This window comes from Capra hircus, chromosome 3, assembly GCF_001704415.2.
Source record: "Capra hircus breed San Clemente chromosome 3, ASM170441v1, whole genome shotgun sequence".
Taxonomy (NCBI): Eukaryota; Metazoa; Chordata; class Mammalia; order Artiodactyla; family Bovidae; genus Capra; species Capra hircus.
The window spans coordinates 103,340,328-103,358,717 of NC_030810.1; the positions used below are offsets into that span (position 1 = coordinate 103,340,328).

Consider the following 18,390-nt stretch of genomic DNA (forward strand, 5'->3'; position numbering starts at 1 on the left):
CTCATCATCTGAGCCCAGTGTGGAGAGAGTGTGGGAAGGGGTATTTGATTTACCGAGGCTGGAGCCAGGGAGGCCTTTGCTACAGAATTAGGGAATGGGGGTGGGGAGAGAATCTGAACTGGGATCAAAGAGAATCTGTAGAGCTTAGACCTACCACCTCTTTTGAGTGCCTAGTCAATGCCTGACTGTGCCCATTTCCCGGATGGGAGCCCTGAGTTGGTGAGGAGTTCAAATGACCTAAATGTGGGAGCATGGGGAGCCTCATTGGGGTCACTCCTATTGAAGGCAGAAGAAGGGGACAACAGAAGATGAGATGGTTGGTTGGCATCACCAACTCGATGGACATGAGTCTGAGCAAGCTCTGGGAACCGGTGATGGACAGGGAAGCCTGGAGTACTGCAGTCCATGGGGTCGCAAAGAGTCAGACACAACTAGGAGACTGAACTGAATTGAACTGTCTCAGAATCCACCTTTGCCTCTGTCCCTCTTTTCTTGCAGGACAGACCTTGAAGAGCAAATAGCAGAGTCGCAATGGGACACAATGGAAGGGGAGGTATATTTCCCTGAGGTTCTGCTCCCTGCCCTAACTCCAGGAGAAAGTGAGACAGAATCTGGCCAGCAGGCCCCTGAACAGCAAAAACCACTTTCCAGACCCTCCTGCTCTCTGCCTTGGCACGGAGATTTGCAGGGAGCAGTGGGATGAGGGAAGATTACTGAGACCAGCTAGGAAACTCATGTGTTTGTTAGTTTGTCCAATACACAGAAAGAAATTTGTCCCATTAGGTGCCTAGCCAGTCGGGGAACAGTTCCAGAGGCAGCCAATCGTGACCAGCCTCCACCAGCCCAAACAGCCCCAGAATCTGGGACAGAGGGCCAACAGAAGCCAGGATCCACTGCAAGCAGTCACACTATGGCCTTGCGATCACCAAGTGGACCCATTTCCCCATGTCTTCAGGGTTGAGAGACCAAGGGCATCTGGACTCTGCCCAGCCAGGTGCCCTTCATCTCACACAAAGCCCCAGGGGAAGGAGAGGAAGGCCCAGGCTATCGCCTGCATGTTAAGCAGGAGCCCCTTTCTCGCAGACCTGGGGCAAATTCCAGCGCCGCTCCCTGTATGACTTCTGCTGCTGCTGTCCAGTGGCTAAGTCATGCCAGACTCTTTTGCAATCCCAAGACTCTTTTGCATGCCCCTCTGTCCATGACATTTCCCAGGCAAGAATACTGGAGTGGGCAGCCATTCCAGACTCCAGGGAATCCTCCTGGCACAGGGATCAAGCCCACGTCTCCTGAATTGCAGGCAGATCCTTTACCACTGGGCCACCGGGGAAGCCCGTACTTAACCTCTCCCAGGCCCTGTGTCCTCCTCTGTGAAATGTGGAAACTAGTGATACGGCCCTGACACAACCGCTATGAAGAGTCAGTGGGATGTTGCTCAAACAGGCCTATGAGAGAGCCTGGCCAAAAACGAGAGCGCCTCGAACGGCAGACGCTTCCTCCTCTTGATTTCCTTATCTGTAAAAGGGGCCTAATGATCGTTCTCTGGGGGGTTACCATGGGGCTGAAGAAACAGTGTTCGTGAAAGCAGCTTTGGGAACTGCTGTGGAAATGTTAATTACCATTATCATACATCCCTGACCTGTATTCACTGGTTCCTTTCCCTACACGGTATTATATTAGGAAATAGGCTCCTCTCTTTTCATTGCTCAGCCTGCCCAACCTCGCCCAGCACCAGCCCCAGATGTGCAGTTAAAGAGAAACAGTGAGAACAAGCAGGGTGTCTCACCCCTTATTTGGGGGGAGCTTTTGTCTGAGCTAATCTGTAAGCAGTTCCCAAGCAGCAGAGCTTCCCAGGGAAGTGAGAAAAGTAAGAAAGTAATTCACAGAAATATTGTCTATTACGTGTCTACTATCCATCCCCCCTTTCCTTTTCGTTAAAACTCTTTTTCACTCCTCGCTTCCACTGCAGGGGGCATGGGTTGGATCCCTGGTGGAGGAACTAAGATCCTGCATGCTTCATGGTTCAACCAAAAAACAGGAGCTCTTCCATTCGAGTAGAATTTAGAGAAAATATAGAGGGCCCAGGACAGTCGGAGAACAAGGCCATGTTACTTGCTCAGTTGTGTCTGACTCTGCGACGGCACAGACTATAGCCCACCAGGCTCCCCTGTCCGTAGGAATCTCCAGGCAAGAATACTGCAGTGGGTGTCCATTCCTTTCTTCCAGGGATCTTCCTGACCCAGGGATTGAACCCGGGTCTCCCACACTACAGGCAGATTCTTTACTGTCTGAGCCACCAGGGGAGCCCCAGGCAGTCTTCCCAGACAACAAATGGCTCTCAAAGTAATAAATGGCCTTGGGGCCAAGATCAAATCCTTGGCCCTGCCCAGGAAAAGGGCCTCAGGGTAAGACAAAGTCAAAGAGGAGAAATTTCATGTGGACTTCAAAAAGATTTAAGGGCAAGTCTCAGATTTCACATACGTATTATGTCTTCTAATAATTTTAACGTGTGTCTTCTTGAGCCTTTCAGACAAGAGGGTCTGTAAGAATCATAAGGACATTTTCTCCCAGCACCCTGACTCTAAGGTGGAAAGGGCCAGTCTCAAAGAGATTTATAAATGTGGCTTTTGTCTAACTGAATTTGTAAGTTGATACACAGGAAGCCCACAACATTTTTGAAGGAATTGTATCATCTTGCACTGAAAGGGATAAAGACAGCTCACAACAAAAAGCAGCTTTGGGTCTTAAACTTTCAGCACAGCAACAGGGCCAGCCAGATGACAGGGCAACTCTGAGCAATGAAAATACTGTCAACCAGCAAAAGGAGTTTATTGAGTAAAATTTAAAAAGATAGAGAGTCCTCCTGGGCCAAAGAGACCCATAGCAGGGAGCCACGAGCTCTGCGTCAGGACCGCGCCGGGGAACCCTGGAAGAAATCGTTGCACATGATCGTGATGAGGGCCAGGAAGACGGCGTACTCCTGGAAGTCCACCTGCTGGTCACTGTTCTCATCCAGATCACCCATCAGCTTCTTCAGGCCCTCCTCATCCACCTTCTCCTGAAAGCAAGAGACAGTCAGGCCATCCGCTCTCGGGGCAGAACCCAGCTTTCCCCTCCTCCCTGGGCAGCAGGTAAGTGGTGAGCAGGTAGCACCTGGAGTGATGCACTAGGGTGCCCTGTGAGTGGGGACACAGGGGAGTCATGAGCCAGAGCTTCCAGCTCTCCCTGCTGGGGGACCCCAGACCCTCCCTTCAGAGGATCAGCTCTGCTCCCTACAAGGGCCCAGTGAGATGGGCATCACCCACATCCTGCTGATGAGGAAACTCAAGCTCTCTGAAGCTACCACCACGCCTCATCACCAGAAAAGTGAATTCCAAAAAGGCAGGCTCTTTCCCATACCAGATAGAACGAAACCAAATTAGAAAAGTATGATCAAAAATATTTTTTTACGAAAAAAGGACATGCCTCGTATGTTCAAAGCCTGAGATGTGACCTTGGGATTTGTTCCAGCAGCTAAGACTCCGCTGGGATTTGGTCCAATGGCTCCACACTCCCAGTGCAGACTCCTAGATTCGATCCCTGGTCGGGAAACTAGATCCCACATGCTGCAACTAAAGACTCCCGCCCATGCACTCTCAAGGAACCTCGTACCCCTGGATGGTACCCAAGGCCGCTGCCAGAGCCCAGTGAGCCCCACTAACCAGCCCCGGGAGATGCGCATCTCCACAGCCCTGGCATAGAGCCCACTGGCCTGTGGAAGGAGGTGGAGAGCCGGAGCTTCCTGCCCATGTACCCCGCTCTGTCCTCACTCCACTGTAGCCAAATGAATAACCGTTTTTTTGGTGGGGTGGAGGGGGAGTGGTGCACTTCTCAGGAGGCGCTGCTGCTGCTGCTGCTGCTAAGTTGCTTCAGTCGTGTCTGCCTCTGTGCGGCCCCATAGACAGCAGCCCACCAGGCTCCCCCGTCCCTGGGATTCTCCAGGCAAGAACACTGGAGTGGGTTGCCATTTCCTTCTCCAATGCATAAAAGTGAAAAGTGAAAGTGAAGTCGTTCAGTCGTGTCTGACCCTCAGCAACTCCATGGACTGCAGCCCACCAGACTCCTCTGTCCGTGGGATTTTCCAGGCAAGAGTACTGGAGTGGGGTGCCATTGCCTCCTCTATCAGGTGGTGCTAGTGGTAAATAATCCATCTGCCGGTGCAGGAGACACAAGAGACTCAGGTGTGACCCCTGGGTCAGGCAGATGCCCTGGAGGAGGAAATGGCAACCCGCCCCAGTATTCTGGCCTGGACAGTTCCATGGACAAAGGAGCCTGGCAGACTACAAGAGTTGGACATGACTGACCAAGGGAGCACGTGAGCACACACGAGGGAGGCACTGATTAAAGGCAGGGCAAGGGGATTTCTCTCCAAAACATCTCAGGGTGTGCCTTAGCTGAGCTTTCCTCTCCCTAGACACCTTCTTAGTTTGGCAAGCAAATATGGAAAACAAAAAGGGAGAGGAGAGGATGGAGGGAGGAAGAGAGGAGGAGATCACAAATGAGAGCTGTGTGATCCTGAGCGAGTCACGTCCCCTCTCTGGGCTCCGGCAGCACAGCCGTTCTCCGGAACGCTGCAGGGAGGGGCCAGCAGCAGAGTGCCCACTCACGCATTCACACAAAGGCCTCCCTCTCACTCCGGTGAGGTCATAAAAGGCTTGACTCCACCCTGGTGTCTGCATCCCCAGGCCCGCCCACCCCCAGCCAGGGAGGGAGAAGAGATTCATCCTGTGCCCCCACACCATACACCAGGACCCTCTCACCCCCCGGTCAGCCCCACTCACCCCCACAAAGCTGGGCAGCTCCTTGTGCAGAAGTTCCTTCATCTCCCCCTTACTCAGCTTGAACTTGTCTCCCTCTTGGCCAGAGTACTTGTGGAAGGTGGCGACCATCACAGCCAGCGCCTGCTCCAGGGGACTGGACATCTTGGATCTGAGGCTACAGGGGTGGCAAGCGAGGGAGAGGCCTCAGCCCAGCCTGCAGGACCGTCTGCTGCCCTTGTGCCCTAAGCTGCCTCTCCAAGTGCCTCTCTGAATGGGCAGGCAGGGCTGTGTCTCCGCCTCAGCCGGTGGCTCCCTGGCCAGAAGCCATACCTCCGTCTCACACTAGGTGGGTGAGGCAGAGGCTAGACCTTCCCCTGTATTTGGAAGGGCCTCATGTCTCCTCCCATCATATTTGGGGCCCAGAGCGTCTATAGGGAAAAAAAAAAGGCAGGGTGGCCAGAGTCCCACTGGGGATCCTTTCTGTCAGCTTCTATCATAGGGCAGTGGGCTCTGTGCCAGGGCTGCGGAGACAGGCGTCTCATGCACAGTTGGTGGGGCTCACTGGGCTCTGGCAGCGGCCTTGGCTACAGCCCAGGGGTATGAGGTTCCCTGAGGAGTGACCTCCCCCCTCAGCCAGAGGGCGGCGTTCTCCCATCTAACTGGAAGCTCCCTTGGGTAGGTTGTATCCTCCGTCAGACCAGGGGCTCTCACTCTGTAGGGAATGTGTCTCCCCTCACACTGGAGGCACCGGAGCAGGGGTGCTGGTAACTAACACTCTCCCTAATAGCAAGGATTCTTCTGGGACTGGAATTCAAGAAATTAAAAGCCCAGTACCCCAGGATCAGGACAGAATCTGAGACCAAGGACAGAATCTGAGACCAAGGACAGAATTTGGAGGTCATCCTTTCCAAGGCCCAGCCTCTCAGTGCGGTCACACCACCCTGGGGGGATTAGGCAGGCCCCAGGGTGAGGCCAGAGGAGCAGGCGCCAGAGGCAAGAAGCACCCTGGGCCCATCCTGCCAGCCCTGCCTTCAGGAGGCGGGAGAAGACAGGAAGTGGCAGGGCTATCCCGCTGCTCAGGGCAGGGGCCAGGCAGGCCCGCTCGCTTGAGATCCCTGGCTCTTAGTCCTGCTGGAACCCAGGACTTTTGAAAAACAAACAAACCCAGGATTCTCCTTAAAGCACCCCTCCAACCCTCCCACCACCACACACACTTCATATGCCTGGACCCAAACCCCCAAGAAGCAGCAACACTCAGAGTGAGAGATGCAAGACAGACCCCAAGAGTAACCCCTAAACCTCACAGAGGAACTGGGAAAAAGCCTCTATCTGACACTTCACAGGAGGTGCCCCCAAATGCAGAGACACACAGAGGCCCTGGACCTTCCACCAAGGAAACCGGGAGACAAAGAGCAGCATAAGGGGACATGCCGCAGAAGCTAACACAACACTGTAAACCAGCTCTGCTCCGACAAAAACCCATTAAAGAAAAAGCCAGCGGGACAAAGGCAGAGACCCATGGGGGTCTTGCCCACCCAGCCCTGCCCAGGACAGAGGTACTCACCAGACCAGAGGGCAGAGAGAGACTCAGGAAGGAAAGCAAAGGGCCAGGTGCAGAGTTGGAATTTATATGCTAGCCCCACTGGCCCCCAACTTTGCATTTTAAGGAAACCAAACCTGCCCCAACCTGATCCCGCCAAAGCCTGGCCTCCTGCCACCCCCACACACCCCCTCCCAGTCCCTCCCTTCCCGACAATACCGGCTGCTGGGCAGCCAAGGGCAGCCCCTCCCCCGGCCCCGCCCTGGCCACAGCGGGAGCAGGGGTGTCACCGGGAAAAGGTATTCTGGGCCCTGGGCAAGGGGAGGCAGCCCCTGTTCACGGGGGCCTGGAGATTCAGGCCCAGTCTTGCTCTCATGACAAATGCCTGCGAGTCACAGTTCATTGGCGTGCCCGAAGCTGCAGGTGCGTGCTGGGACTTCATGGGCCTGTGTGTGTTCTGGGAACCAGGAGGCAGCTGGGGGCTATCAGGAAGAAGAGGGCAGGGGTGACCGCAGGGAAACAAAGTGGCTTTTAATAGCTGGCCCCAGAATAACTGTCAGTGATGTACTGAGGCAAGTGGGTGTGCTTTAAAAGACCTGGAAAGGCCCCCTTCGGGTAGGAAGAGGTCTGGCAGGAGACAGGGAGGCAGCGACAGGTGGAGTGGCTCTGCTATCGTCAGCTGGGGTGAGCAGCAGTCTGTGTGTGTGAGGAAGGCCCAGGAGAATTGAAGGGAGGAGAAAACGGGAGTCTCCTCCAGCTTGGGAGGTGGGCACGTGAGGAGGAGGCCCACACAGCTTCCCAAGCCAGGAGGCCAGGCTGGGGATGAGGCCACAGCCTCGGCCTCTCTCACCCACTCGTCCAGGCCCCTCCCCAGAGAAAGGCAAACACTGAGGCCTGTTAGGACCCAGCCCAGGGGAGGGCCTTTCAGAGAAGAGCAGACTTCACTCGGCCCCTTCCCAGGCCCCCCCTCGCCTATTGCCTCAGTCCAGTCTGGGCACCGCCCTTCCTGTGTGCCAGCTCCCCTCCCAGCTCCAGATGTCCACCAGCTTCTTTCCCTTCCTCCGGCGCCCCTAGTCCTGGGTGACTCACCCGAGGTTCCAGGCCCAGAGGCTCAGGCAGTGACTCAGCGGCACCGCCCTCCTCCCCCAGGGCTAGGGCAGCCGAAGTTACGAAGTTACGGGGCAGCAGGCAGAAACCACAATCCAGCTCCAGCAGACAGGGCACTGGAACAGAGACCCCCTCAATCAGGCCCACTCTGGGGAGTTTGGGGTCATGACACTACAGAGAAACTCAGACTGAGAACCCCCAGAGATCAGACATCAAGCCAGGCTGCTCTTTCCCCGGCGGTCACTCGCAGTGGGACTTGGGGGCGGCCTGAGCAGCACAGATGAAACCAGGCCTCAGGGGCCCCCGGTGCCCACTCCTACACCTCTGCAAAGCCACCCAGTGTCCTTCCTCCCCAAGGCACTTGACCCCCTTGTGCTACTGCTCTTCCCTGTCAAAACCTATTTCAGGTAGAGCTTGGAATAAAAATTGTTCTCCCCGAGGGTAAGGATCAGCGGGGTGCAATGCATTGGTTTTTACAGCACTTCTTCCATTTTAACTGAGGACTTCAGCAGATGGCACTTCTGCTCAGAAACTGCAGTGGCGTCCCCATGGCCCTTGCTGGAAGTGAGGTGCTGGGGCTCTGGCCCCTACCTGCATATCCAACCTCTCCTGCATGTCTCCTAATTGCCTGCTCACTGTGCCTGAGCACTTGGAGTGGCCAAGACTGCCTGTGCCCATCCTGCTGCTCAGAATGTGCCCACTCACCACCTCCCTGCCTCCCGAAGTCCCACATATCCTTCAAAGGCCAGTTCAATGCCCCCACCTCACGGAGCCGCCCCAGGGCTAACCAGAGTCTGTCTCCACCTGCTCTGTCCCACAGCAAACGCTCCTTTTGTACTCGGAGCATTCTGATCTCAATTGAATCACTCGCGTGCCTGTCTTCTCTCGTCCTCACTCCCACATGGTGAGCTCACCGGGCAGGGACCGCATGAGCAAAGGGTCTTGCCCACACCAGGTGCCATCCTAAGTTTACGGTTGGCACCGTGGTGGGTAGGGTGCTGGGGACAGTACCAGGGGGCTTTCCCACCTCCCAAAATCACATCACTGATGATGCTACCAAATCATAACTTCTCTGCCTGCTCCCAGGAGTGGAACTGAAACCCTGGGTTGGAAAACAGAGCTTCAGAGAGCTATGAGTCCCTGAGGAGTGGCTGCAGGAAATATCTTGCTCTGGGGACCCACTGAGGGAAGGAGCACCACAGAGTTCCCAGAGGGCAGAGATGGAGACAGGAGGCAGACAGAGGAAGAGACGAAGAGGCAGTCAGACAGAAACTGGGAGAGAAAGTCAGAGAAAAACAGAGTCACGGAAAGTGAGAGGAAAAAGGGAAGACCAGAGAGATGAGAGAGCACGCCTCTGATGCTAGGGGCAGCATCTGGACCCCTGTTCCCAAACTGAGACCAGGGCTGTGCCCATCAAGGAGCCATATTCCGGAACTGATGAAAATCACAGTAATTTGCCGCTAACTTGCTGTGTTATCTAGAGTAATTCCTTCCCCCTTGCAGAACAGGAGGGTTGGATAGGCTGACCCCTCAAAGTCCAATTCCATTCTGTGCTCTCCACTTCTTCGTGAAGGCAGAGAAGCCAGGATGCAGGCAGGCAGTGGACACATCCTGGCAGTGACTGTGCCCAGGCCCAGCTGGGAAACGGGGTGTCCTCTTTCTCCTAGGCCTGGTTCCAGGTGCCAAAGGTTTCCCATCAGCCACTCCTGGGTTTTCCCCGTCTTGTTCATGCCCCCTGGTGGTTGAGATGTGTCATTGCAGGCTGGTCTCCCTTTTCTTTCCCTCCCTCCTGTCTGGGTCGGCCAGCCCTTGCCCAGCCCTGCTCCTGACTCAGGCAGGAGAAGACAGTGCCGATTCATCTCCAGCAAGCCTTCCCACGCCCACACCTCTCACACCTGCATGACGTATGAAGTGTTTCCAGGACAGTTCCTGCTGAGACGCCCAGATGGACTTCTGAAATGGAAATTGGATGCCTGTAAAGGGTTTAAAAGCCATAGGGAGGAAGCAGGAAGGAACTAGGTGGCAGAAGTGAGGGGCTGAACACTGTCAAGCTCTGTCAACCTCCCCACCATCTCTGGGGCAGTTCCAGGGAAAGAGAAATGGTCTCGCTGTTGGGGCGTGGGGCCCTTGCTTTCCCCTGACTTAAGCATGCGGCTTGAGGAAGTTGCACCAACCTCTGAACTCAAAATTTTTCACCACAAGGATCCTTTTTATTATTCCTCTGCCTCCCCAAATCTGCTTTGAGATATTTTCTCTCAACAAACCGCACAAAATAATTTCTCTAGCTATTCCCTGATGCGTGCCCCGGTGGCTTGGTGGTAAAGAAGCCATCTGCCAGTGCAGGAGACACAGGGGACGAGGGTTCCATCCCTGGGTCAGGACGATCCCCTGGAGGAGAAAATGGCAACCCACTCCAGTATTATTGCCTGGAAAACCCCACGGACAGAGGAGCCTGGTGGGCCACAGTCCATGAGGTCACAAAGAGCTGGACACAACTGAGTGACTGGGCCCAGCACAGCACATCCCCTGACAGCCCCTCGGCATGAGAGAGCCTGCATTATCACACTGGGTTTGGGTCATTCTGGATCTTCCATGTGTAATGGATTTGTCATACCCTTTGCTGGAAGAGTCCAGACTGACATTATGAGCCACCTTCTGTTTGCTGAGTGATGTCCATATATCATCCCATTTAATTTACACAGAAATCCCAGAAAGTTGGTACAGTCTTACCACCACTTTGCAGAGAAGAAAATTGAGGCTCAGAGAAGTTTTCCCAAGTTCACACAATTAATGAGGCATGGCTTAAACACAGGTGGCCACAATGGTAAACCTCCCTACAAGAGCCAGTCATCAAGAATCCCCTAGGGACTTCCGTCATTGGTTAAGACCTCACCTTCCAGTGTGGGGGATGTGGGTTCAATCCCTGGTCAGGGAGCTAAGATTCTATATGCTTTGTGGCCAAAATGCCAAAACATGAAACCAAAGCATTTTTGTAACAAATTCTATATAGACTTTTTTTTCAAATGGTCTGCATCAAAAAAAAAAAAAGTCCCCTAGAATCCTAACCTTCTGATTCCTACACAGACCAACCAGCCATCCCCTCACATTATACCCAACCTTTGAGTCTTATTTCTGGACCTCATCCAGTACCCAGGAGCCCATCTCTTGCCTGCTTTGGTCTGACATCTTCAGTTGACCCCTCTTCCTTTCCCTCCAAATGCACTCTGGCTTGAATCTAAAATAAGCTTTAAAAAAAAATAAAAACAAACTTCCTCAGCTCTGCCACCTCCCTTGACTCTTACTGTTGCAACAAATAATACCTCTTCACACAATGACCCAAATCAAAACCTTGGCTGTCTTCCTATCCTCCCCTTACTGCCCTCCAGTTACACAGGTCAGGTGACCTGCCCTTCTAAATACTGCTCAGTTCTGTCTACACTGCCTGAGATCCTGCGGTATCACCTTGCTCCTAGGCTATTCTAAGCACATCTGTCCTCTTCCCCCACCACTAACCTTGTCCCCCACTCTGAGCCATTCTCAGCTCTGCCACCAGGGTGATCTTCCTAAAATTCAGACCTGACCATGTCACTCCGCAGGTGAAAACACTGCATCATCTCCCTTAACTTTAGGAGAAGGCTACCCCACGTGGCACACCTTCCTAGGTACCCAGCTGTGCTGAGGCACATGCCATGCCCTTCCGGGCCTCTGAGCCCTTGCCCAAGCCATTCATTCTCGCAGGAAGAAGCCTCTTCTTGCTTTGTCCCCCTGTCGACCTGCTGTTGTTGTTTTCAGTTGCTCAGTTACATCAGACTCTTTGCAACCCCATGGGCTGCTGCACGCCAGGCTTCCCTGTCCTTCACTGTCTCCCAGAGTTTGCTTAAACTCATGTCCATCAGGTCGATGATGCCATCCAACCCTCTCATCCTCTGTTGCCCCCTTCTCCTCTTGCCCTCAATCTTTCCCAGCATCAAGGTCTTTTCCAATGAGTTGGCTCTTCACAGCAGGTGGCCAAAGTATTGGAACTTCAGCTTCAGTATCAGTCCTTCCAATGAATATTTTCAGGACTGATTTCCTTTAGGATTGACTGGTTTGATCTCCTTGCAGGCCAAGGGACTCTCAAGAATCTTCTCCAGGACCACAGCTCTAACGCATCAATTCTTTGGCAATCAGCCTTCTTTTCAGTCCAGTTCTCACATCCATACATGACTACTGGAAAACCATAGCTTTGACTATAGGGACCTTTGTCATCAATCTCCTACTCATTATTTATATATTTTTTTAGCCACACTGCGAAGTATTTGGGACTTTAGTTCCCTGACCAGGAATCAAACAAGTGCCCCTGAATTGGAAGCTCAGAATCTTAAAACACTGGACCGCCAGGGAAATTCCTCCTCAGTTCAGTCGTTCAATCATGTCCCACTCTGGGATCCCATGGATTGCAGCACACCAGGCTTCCCTGTCCATCACCAACTCCTGGAGCTTCCTCAAACTCATGTCCATCAAGTCGATAATGCCATCCAACCATCTCATCCTCTGTCATCTCCTTCTCCTCCTGCCTTCAATCTTTCCCAGCATCAGGGTCTTTTCAAATGAGTCAGTTCTTCACATCAGGTGGCCAAAGTATTGGAGTTTCACTTCAGCATCAGTCCTTCCAATGAATATTCAGGACTGATCTCCTTTAGGATTGACTGGTTGGATCTCTTTGCAATCCAAGGGACTCTCAAGAGTCTTCTCCAACACCACAGTTCAGAAACATCAATTCTTCGGCGCTCAGCTTTCTTTATAGTCCAACTCTCACATCCATACATGACTACTGGAAAAACCATGGTTTCAACTAGATAGACTTATGTTGGCAAAGTAATGTCTCTGCTTTTTAATATGCTGTCTAGGTTGGTCATAGCTTTCCTTCCAAGGAGTAAGCGTCTGTTAATTTCATGGCTACAGTCACCATCTGCAGTGATTTTGGAGCCCAAAAAAATAAAGTCTAACACTGCTTCCACTGTTTCCCCATCTATTTGCCATGAAGTGATGGGACCAGATGTCATGATCCTAGTTTTCTGAATGTTGAGTTTTAAGCCAACTTTTTCACTCTCCTCTTTCACTTTTATCAAGAGGCTCTTTAGTTCTTCTTCGCTTTCTGCATAAGGGTGGTGTCATCTGCATATCTGAGGTTATTGATATTTCTCCTGGCCATCTTGATTCCAGCTTGTGCTTCTTCCAGCCCAGCATTTCGCATGATGTATTCTGCATATAAATTCAATAAACAGGGTGACAATATACAGCCTTGACATACTCCTTTCCAGACTTGGAACCAGTCTGTTGTTTCATATCCAGTTCTAACTGTGGCTTCTTGACCTGCATACAGATTTCTCAGGCGGCAATTAAGGTGATCTGGTACTCCTGTTTCTTGAACAATTTTCCAGTTTGTTGTGATCCACCCAGTCAAAGGCTTTGGCATAGTCAATAAAGCAGAAGTAGGTATTTTTCTGCAACTGTCTTTCGATAATCCAACAGATGTTGGCAGTTTGATCTCTGGTTCCTCTGCCTTTTATAAATCCAGCTTGAACATCTGCAAGTTCACAGTTCATGTACTGTTGAACCCTGGCTGGAGAATTTTGAGTATTTCTTTGCTAGCATGTGAGATGAGTGCAACTGTGCGGTAGCTTGAACATTCTTTGGCATTGCCTTTGTTTGGGACTGGAATGAAAACCTTTTCCAGTCCTGTGGCCACCGCTGAGTTTTCCAAATTTGCTGACATATTGAGTGCAGCATTTTCACAGCATCATCTTTTTGGATTTGAAATAGCCCAACTGGAATTCTATCACCTCCACTAGCTTTGTTTGTAGTGATGCTTTCTAAGGCCCACTTGACTTCACACTCCAGGATGTCTGGCTGTGGGTGAGTGATCACACCATCGTGGTTATCTGGGTCATGAAGATCTTTTTTGTGTAGTTCTTCCTACTCACCTTTAAATTTAGCTCAAAGATCAACTCCTCTGTGCAGCATCCCTGGATCTACTCCCCAGCCTCCTCACATACTAGAGCACATGAATGTACATGTGTGTTCATGTGCACACAAGCCGAGTGGGGTGTTGTTAAGTCAGGTGTCCCTCCTACGTACTTCTGCAGCCCGTTGCCAATCGCCCTGTAACTGCACATTTTATGTGTCGTCGTGGCCATTTATTTATGTGTCTTCCCCAGCTCGATCAGGCTGCTGGGACCTGGATGCTGAGTATGGCCGACTCCTGGGACCCCCGGTGTTTGACACGGAGTGAGTGTCCCATGAATGGCCAGAAGGAGGCACAAGCACAGTCCCTCGTTGCTGCCACCCTTTCTCCTCCCTTTGACCCCACATTTCTAAGACTCTAAATCCCCTACCCCCATTCCTGAACCTTCTCAGAGCTGACTTGCAGGAATTCCCTGGGGGTCCACTGTTTAGGACTCAGCACTCTTGCTGCCAGGGGCCTGGGTTTGATCCCTGGTCAGGGAACTAAGATACTATAAGCTGCAAGGTGCAGGCAAATAAACAAATAAAAGCTGACTTTCTACCATCCTACAAATCCAGCTGTCTCCAGTGTCACAGGAAGCAGCCCTCTTACCAACGCCAGTTTGAGGGAGGGGGCGACTTAACAACCCCACTCCTCAGAAGGGCTCTTCAGAGGGAGGGGCCCGTCCACACCTCCCGGCTCTGATAGAAGAGGCCACGCTCCTAGCCTGCTGCTCTCTTTCTCCACCAGCCAGCCCTATCCTGTCCTCACCTCCCTGGTGACCACACTAACCCCATGGGCAGGGGCAGGAGGGCAGCTGCCCTCTGTGATGAGATGGGGAAGGTCAAGTCAAGAAGCAGCAGGAAAGGAACTTAAAGGGCTTCGGGCTCCCGTTCTACATTATATTCTCTGGTCCATTTTCTCCAAACTCGAAAAGGAGAGGAGTGTGAACAATTAGTACCCTCAGAAACCCCAATACTTAGGTCTCCTCCTTCTTGGCCCTTCTACTGCCGTCTACATCTTTTAACCAGGGTCATTCCTCAGGTGTCTGGCCAGGAACAAACCACTCTTTGCACCCACCCACCTCCAGCCGCCCTCACCCTCATTTGTGTCCTCATGAGAGAGGGCTCCCAGGGGCACGGGCGCCTTCTGGGCCATTCCCCCGCACTGCTGGACTTGCCTCTCTGGCCCGCAGCTCCTTACAAGGTCAGAGTACAGGGGCCTGTAAGTTGCTACGGTCCGATGCCTGACTCAGGGGCCTAGGTTCTGGCTGTCCTGCTGGCAAGCACTCAGGCCTGGGTGTCAGAGAGACCGAGGTCTGAAGTGGAGTTCTGCCATTTGCTAGAAGATGGGGCCACAGATGGAAAATATCACTTGGTGAAACTGGTGCCAACCGGAATCAACACAAAGGGGAGTGATTAACATTCTTCCCAGAAACACTCAGCTTGAGAGATGCGTTCTGCCGTCCTCTGATAAATCTAGGAAATTCCCAACTCTCAGAAAGGAGCTAAAGGCAGTTTCAGAAAAAGAAAGGTAACTCAGGAAGGTGAGTAGTGATTTTTAAAACCATAGGGTATTGCTCATGAGGAAGTGGTTTAAAGAGAGATGTTCTAAGAGACCAACGTATAATACTAGGAAATGGTTGTAGCAAAGAAGTTAAGACGTTGGAGTCTGAGACTGAATCTTAACGCCACTGTATTCTAGCTCCATTGATCAAGATCTTTCAGCCAGAAGAGATGGCAGTTCAAGGCAAGCTCACTGAAGAAAAAGGGGGATATACTGTGTTACGTAACTGGTAAGGTCACTGTGATAATTCACAGGTCAATGAACCACAGCCCCAGGACGCAGAACTCAAGACCATCCCTCTATTTATCCATTCCTTCCTCTCATGTCACTCTAGTGTCATTTTCATATGACAATGCATGTGTTTTATTTTTTTTATTTATCTTATTCTACATGCGTCCACTGACCCTCACTCTCACAACTGGTCTCTATATATCAAGGAATGTAGCCACAGACTGTTCCAGCTTCGTAAACCCAGGGCTCACACATCCCAGGAGGAGCCTTGATTGGCCCCACTTGGCTCACGTACTCAGCTGTTGACCAATCCCTGCTTCCAGGGACGCAGGGTGTTATAAATGGCCAGCGTGGGTAAGGTACCCAGCCTACCATCAAGGATCTCTTTCCAAATGGAGGAAGCAAGTTACCGCAGTCACTACATTCACGACTTAACCCCCGATGGGAGACAGGAGGTTCCCATCACTCCTGTAAAATGAGGACACTATCATCTACCACACAGATCAAATGAGATAACACAGGTAGAGACCTAGTGAGCACTCAGTGAATGCTATTACATACAGCAGTAGAAGCAGAAACCAGGATATACAGTGAGACACAACGTCATTGCCCAGGTAGGGTCGTCTGACACGTCAGCAGCATGAAGCTAGGATCAAGCCCCACACATCCACTGAAACTCAAGGACCGTAGTCTGCTTCTAGTTTCCCCGTCAACATTCATACATTTTTTTTTTAGCCCTTATCTTGTCTTCTGCTAATCTCAGGGATTTCCTAGGTGGCTCAACAGTCAAGGACGTGGGTTTGATTCCTGGGTCAGAAAGATCCCCTGGAGAAGGAAATGGCAACCCACTCCAGTATTCTTGCCTGGAGAATCCCCACGGACAGAGGAGCCTGGCAGGAAGAGTCAGACATGACTGAGCATGCACCCACAGTTTCAGATATTAACACTTTTTAATATAAAACTAAGATCATGGCATCCGGTCCCATCACTTCATGGCAAATAGATGGGGAAACAGTGGAAACAGTGGCTGACTTTATTTTTTGGGGATCCAAAATCACTGCAGATGGTGATTGCAGCCATGAAATTAAAAGACACTTACTTCTTGGAAAGAAAGTTATGACCAGCCTAGATAGCATATTCAAAAGCAGAGACATTACTTTGCCAACAAAGGTCTGTCTAGTCAAGGCTATGGTTTTTCCAGTGGTCATGTATGGATGTGAGAGTTGGACTGTGAAGAAAGCTGAGTGCCGAAGAATTGATGCTTTTGGACTGTGGTGTTGCAGAAGACTCTTGAGAGTCCCTTGGACTGCAAGGAGATCCAACCAGTCCATTCTAAAGGAGATTAGCCCTGGGTGTTCTTTGGAAGGAATGATGCTAAAGCTGAAACTCCAATACTTTGGCCACCTCATGCAAAGAGTTGACTCATTGGAAAAGACCCTGATGCTGGGAGGGACTAGGGGCAGGAAGAGAAGGGGACAACAGAGGATGAGATGGCTGGATGGCATCACCGACTCGATGGACATGAATTTGGGTGAACTCCAGGAGTTGGTGATGGACGGGGATGCTGTCCATCTGGCATGCTGCGATTCATGGGGTTGCAAAAAGTTGGACACGATTGAGCAACTGAACTGAAAGTGAACTGAACTGAATATAAAAATAATAAAGAAAATCTTAAAATTGAGGAAAGTCTGCTCATTTCCTTCATTCATTCTCCTAGCTTGGAAATGAACATATTTTGTCCAAATAATTGGTAAAACATCTAGGACCAGCTTCACGTATAGCAGCTTGGTGACAACCGAGGCTGATCTGGTTCAGTGCCTCCCCAACCCCATGTCATGGGTAAGGAAATTGATTCCCTACATGAGGGGAGACACAGACGTCATCATCCCAGGTTACTCAGGATGTTAAGATCATCCACCTCTAGTTCTCCCGGCTGTTTATTCAACAACCAACCTCTGGTCTTTATTTGGATTCTCACAGAAACCTTCCTTCTGGTAAGAAATTGAGCTGGTTTCTGGAATGTTTGTGTTCATCACACAGTCATAAGAATTCACAAGAATTTGTGTCTCGGAACAAGCTCATCCTTGAGTTAAATAATAAAGACTTTTTAAACCTGCCCAGCTTCTGGCTTGATAAACATCTGCTTCTAAAGCAGAAAGAGGGCAGCAGTCAAGCAGGAGGGGAGAAACTCGAACGTACTGAGTGTTTACTCTGTGTAAGCATTGTTTCAAGCACTCTACCTACATTATCTAATTTAATCCTCCCAACCACCCTGTAATGTGGGGAATGTCTGTGATTAATAGATCAGGAAACAGAAGCTCAGGGGATTAAGCATAGAGCCAGGACTGAAACACAGGTTGGCCTGGCTGCAGAGCACCACTCCTCAATCACCCGCACTCCCTGCCTCCCCTTCACCCGAAGGTTCGTCTCTAGCCACTTCCCTGGTTGCTCTTCTCCCTCTCTCTGCTGGTGGCTGACATTAGTGTTCGACCCTTTCCCCCTTTCTTGCTTCCCTCCATCTCCTTTCTTTCTCCCCCTCTTTCTCACAGCATCATCATCCTTTCACTTTGGTGATTTAGGCACTCAGTCGTGTCCGACTCTTGTGACCCCCATGGACTGTAGCCCGCCAGGCTCCTCTGTCCATGGGATTCTCCAGGCAAGAATACTGGAGTGGGTGGCTATTTCCTTCTCCAGGGTATCTTCCTGACCCAGGAATCAAACCCGGGTCTCCTGCACGGCAGGCAGATCCTTTACCAACTTGAAAGAGTGTGAATCTGCATTCAAGCTGCCCCACCCTCCCCTGAGAGTCTCAGGCTGTCACCAATCCCCTGGTCATCTAATGGGCATCACCCTGCCTTCTTCTGTAGAAACCCCAGACCCAGCCAGGCAGCCTCACCAGCCCAGGTCCTCACTGAGCACAGAGCGAGTGCTGCCGGGTATTCCTGGGAACCTCACCTGGCCACCTCTTCCTCTCTGTGCCTGTAGCTACAGCCTCACCCCAGCTGCCCTGGGAGAGCAACCTCCTGACCTGTCTCTTCCTGGATCACAGCCCCTCCCTTCATTCATTCTGATCATAGCTATTCATTCTATCCCTCACTTATTCAAGAAACTTCTAGATCTCTGACCACCACATCATTTAAACTCTTCAGTGTGTTTGAAGAATC

General features: G+C 51.5%; 1 protein-coding gene across 1 annotated transcript; it reads right to left on the minus strand.

Moving 5' to 3' along the window:
* S100A2 (S100 calcium binding protein A2) lies at positions 2,803-6,541 on the minus strand. The gene is made up of 3 exons (XM_005677500.3): positions 6,361-6,541; positions 4,818-4,971; positions 2,803-3,055 (listed from the first exon to the last, which is right to left on the minus strand). The coding sequence occupies exons 2-3, from the start codon at positions 4,956-4,958 to the stop codon at positions 2,903-2,905; spliced, it is 294 nt and encodes a 97-aa protein (XP_005677557.1). The 5' UTR covers positions 4,959-4,971; positions 6,361-6,541; the 3' UTR covers positions 2,803-2,902.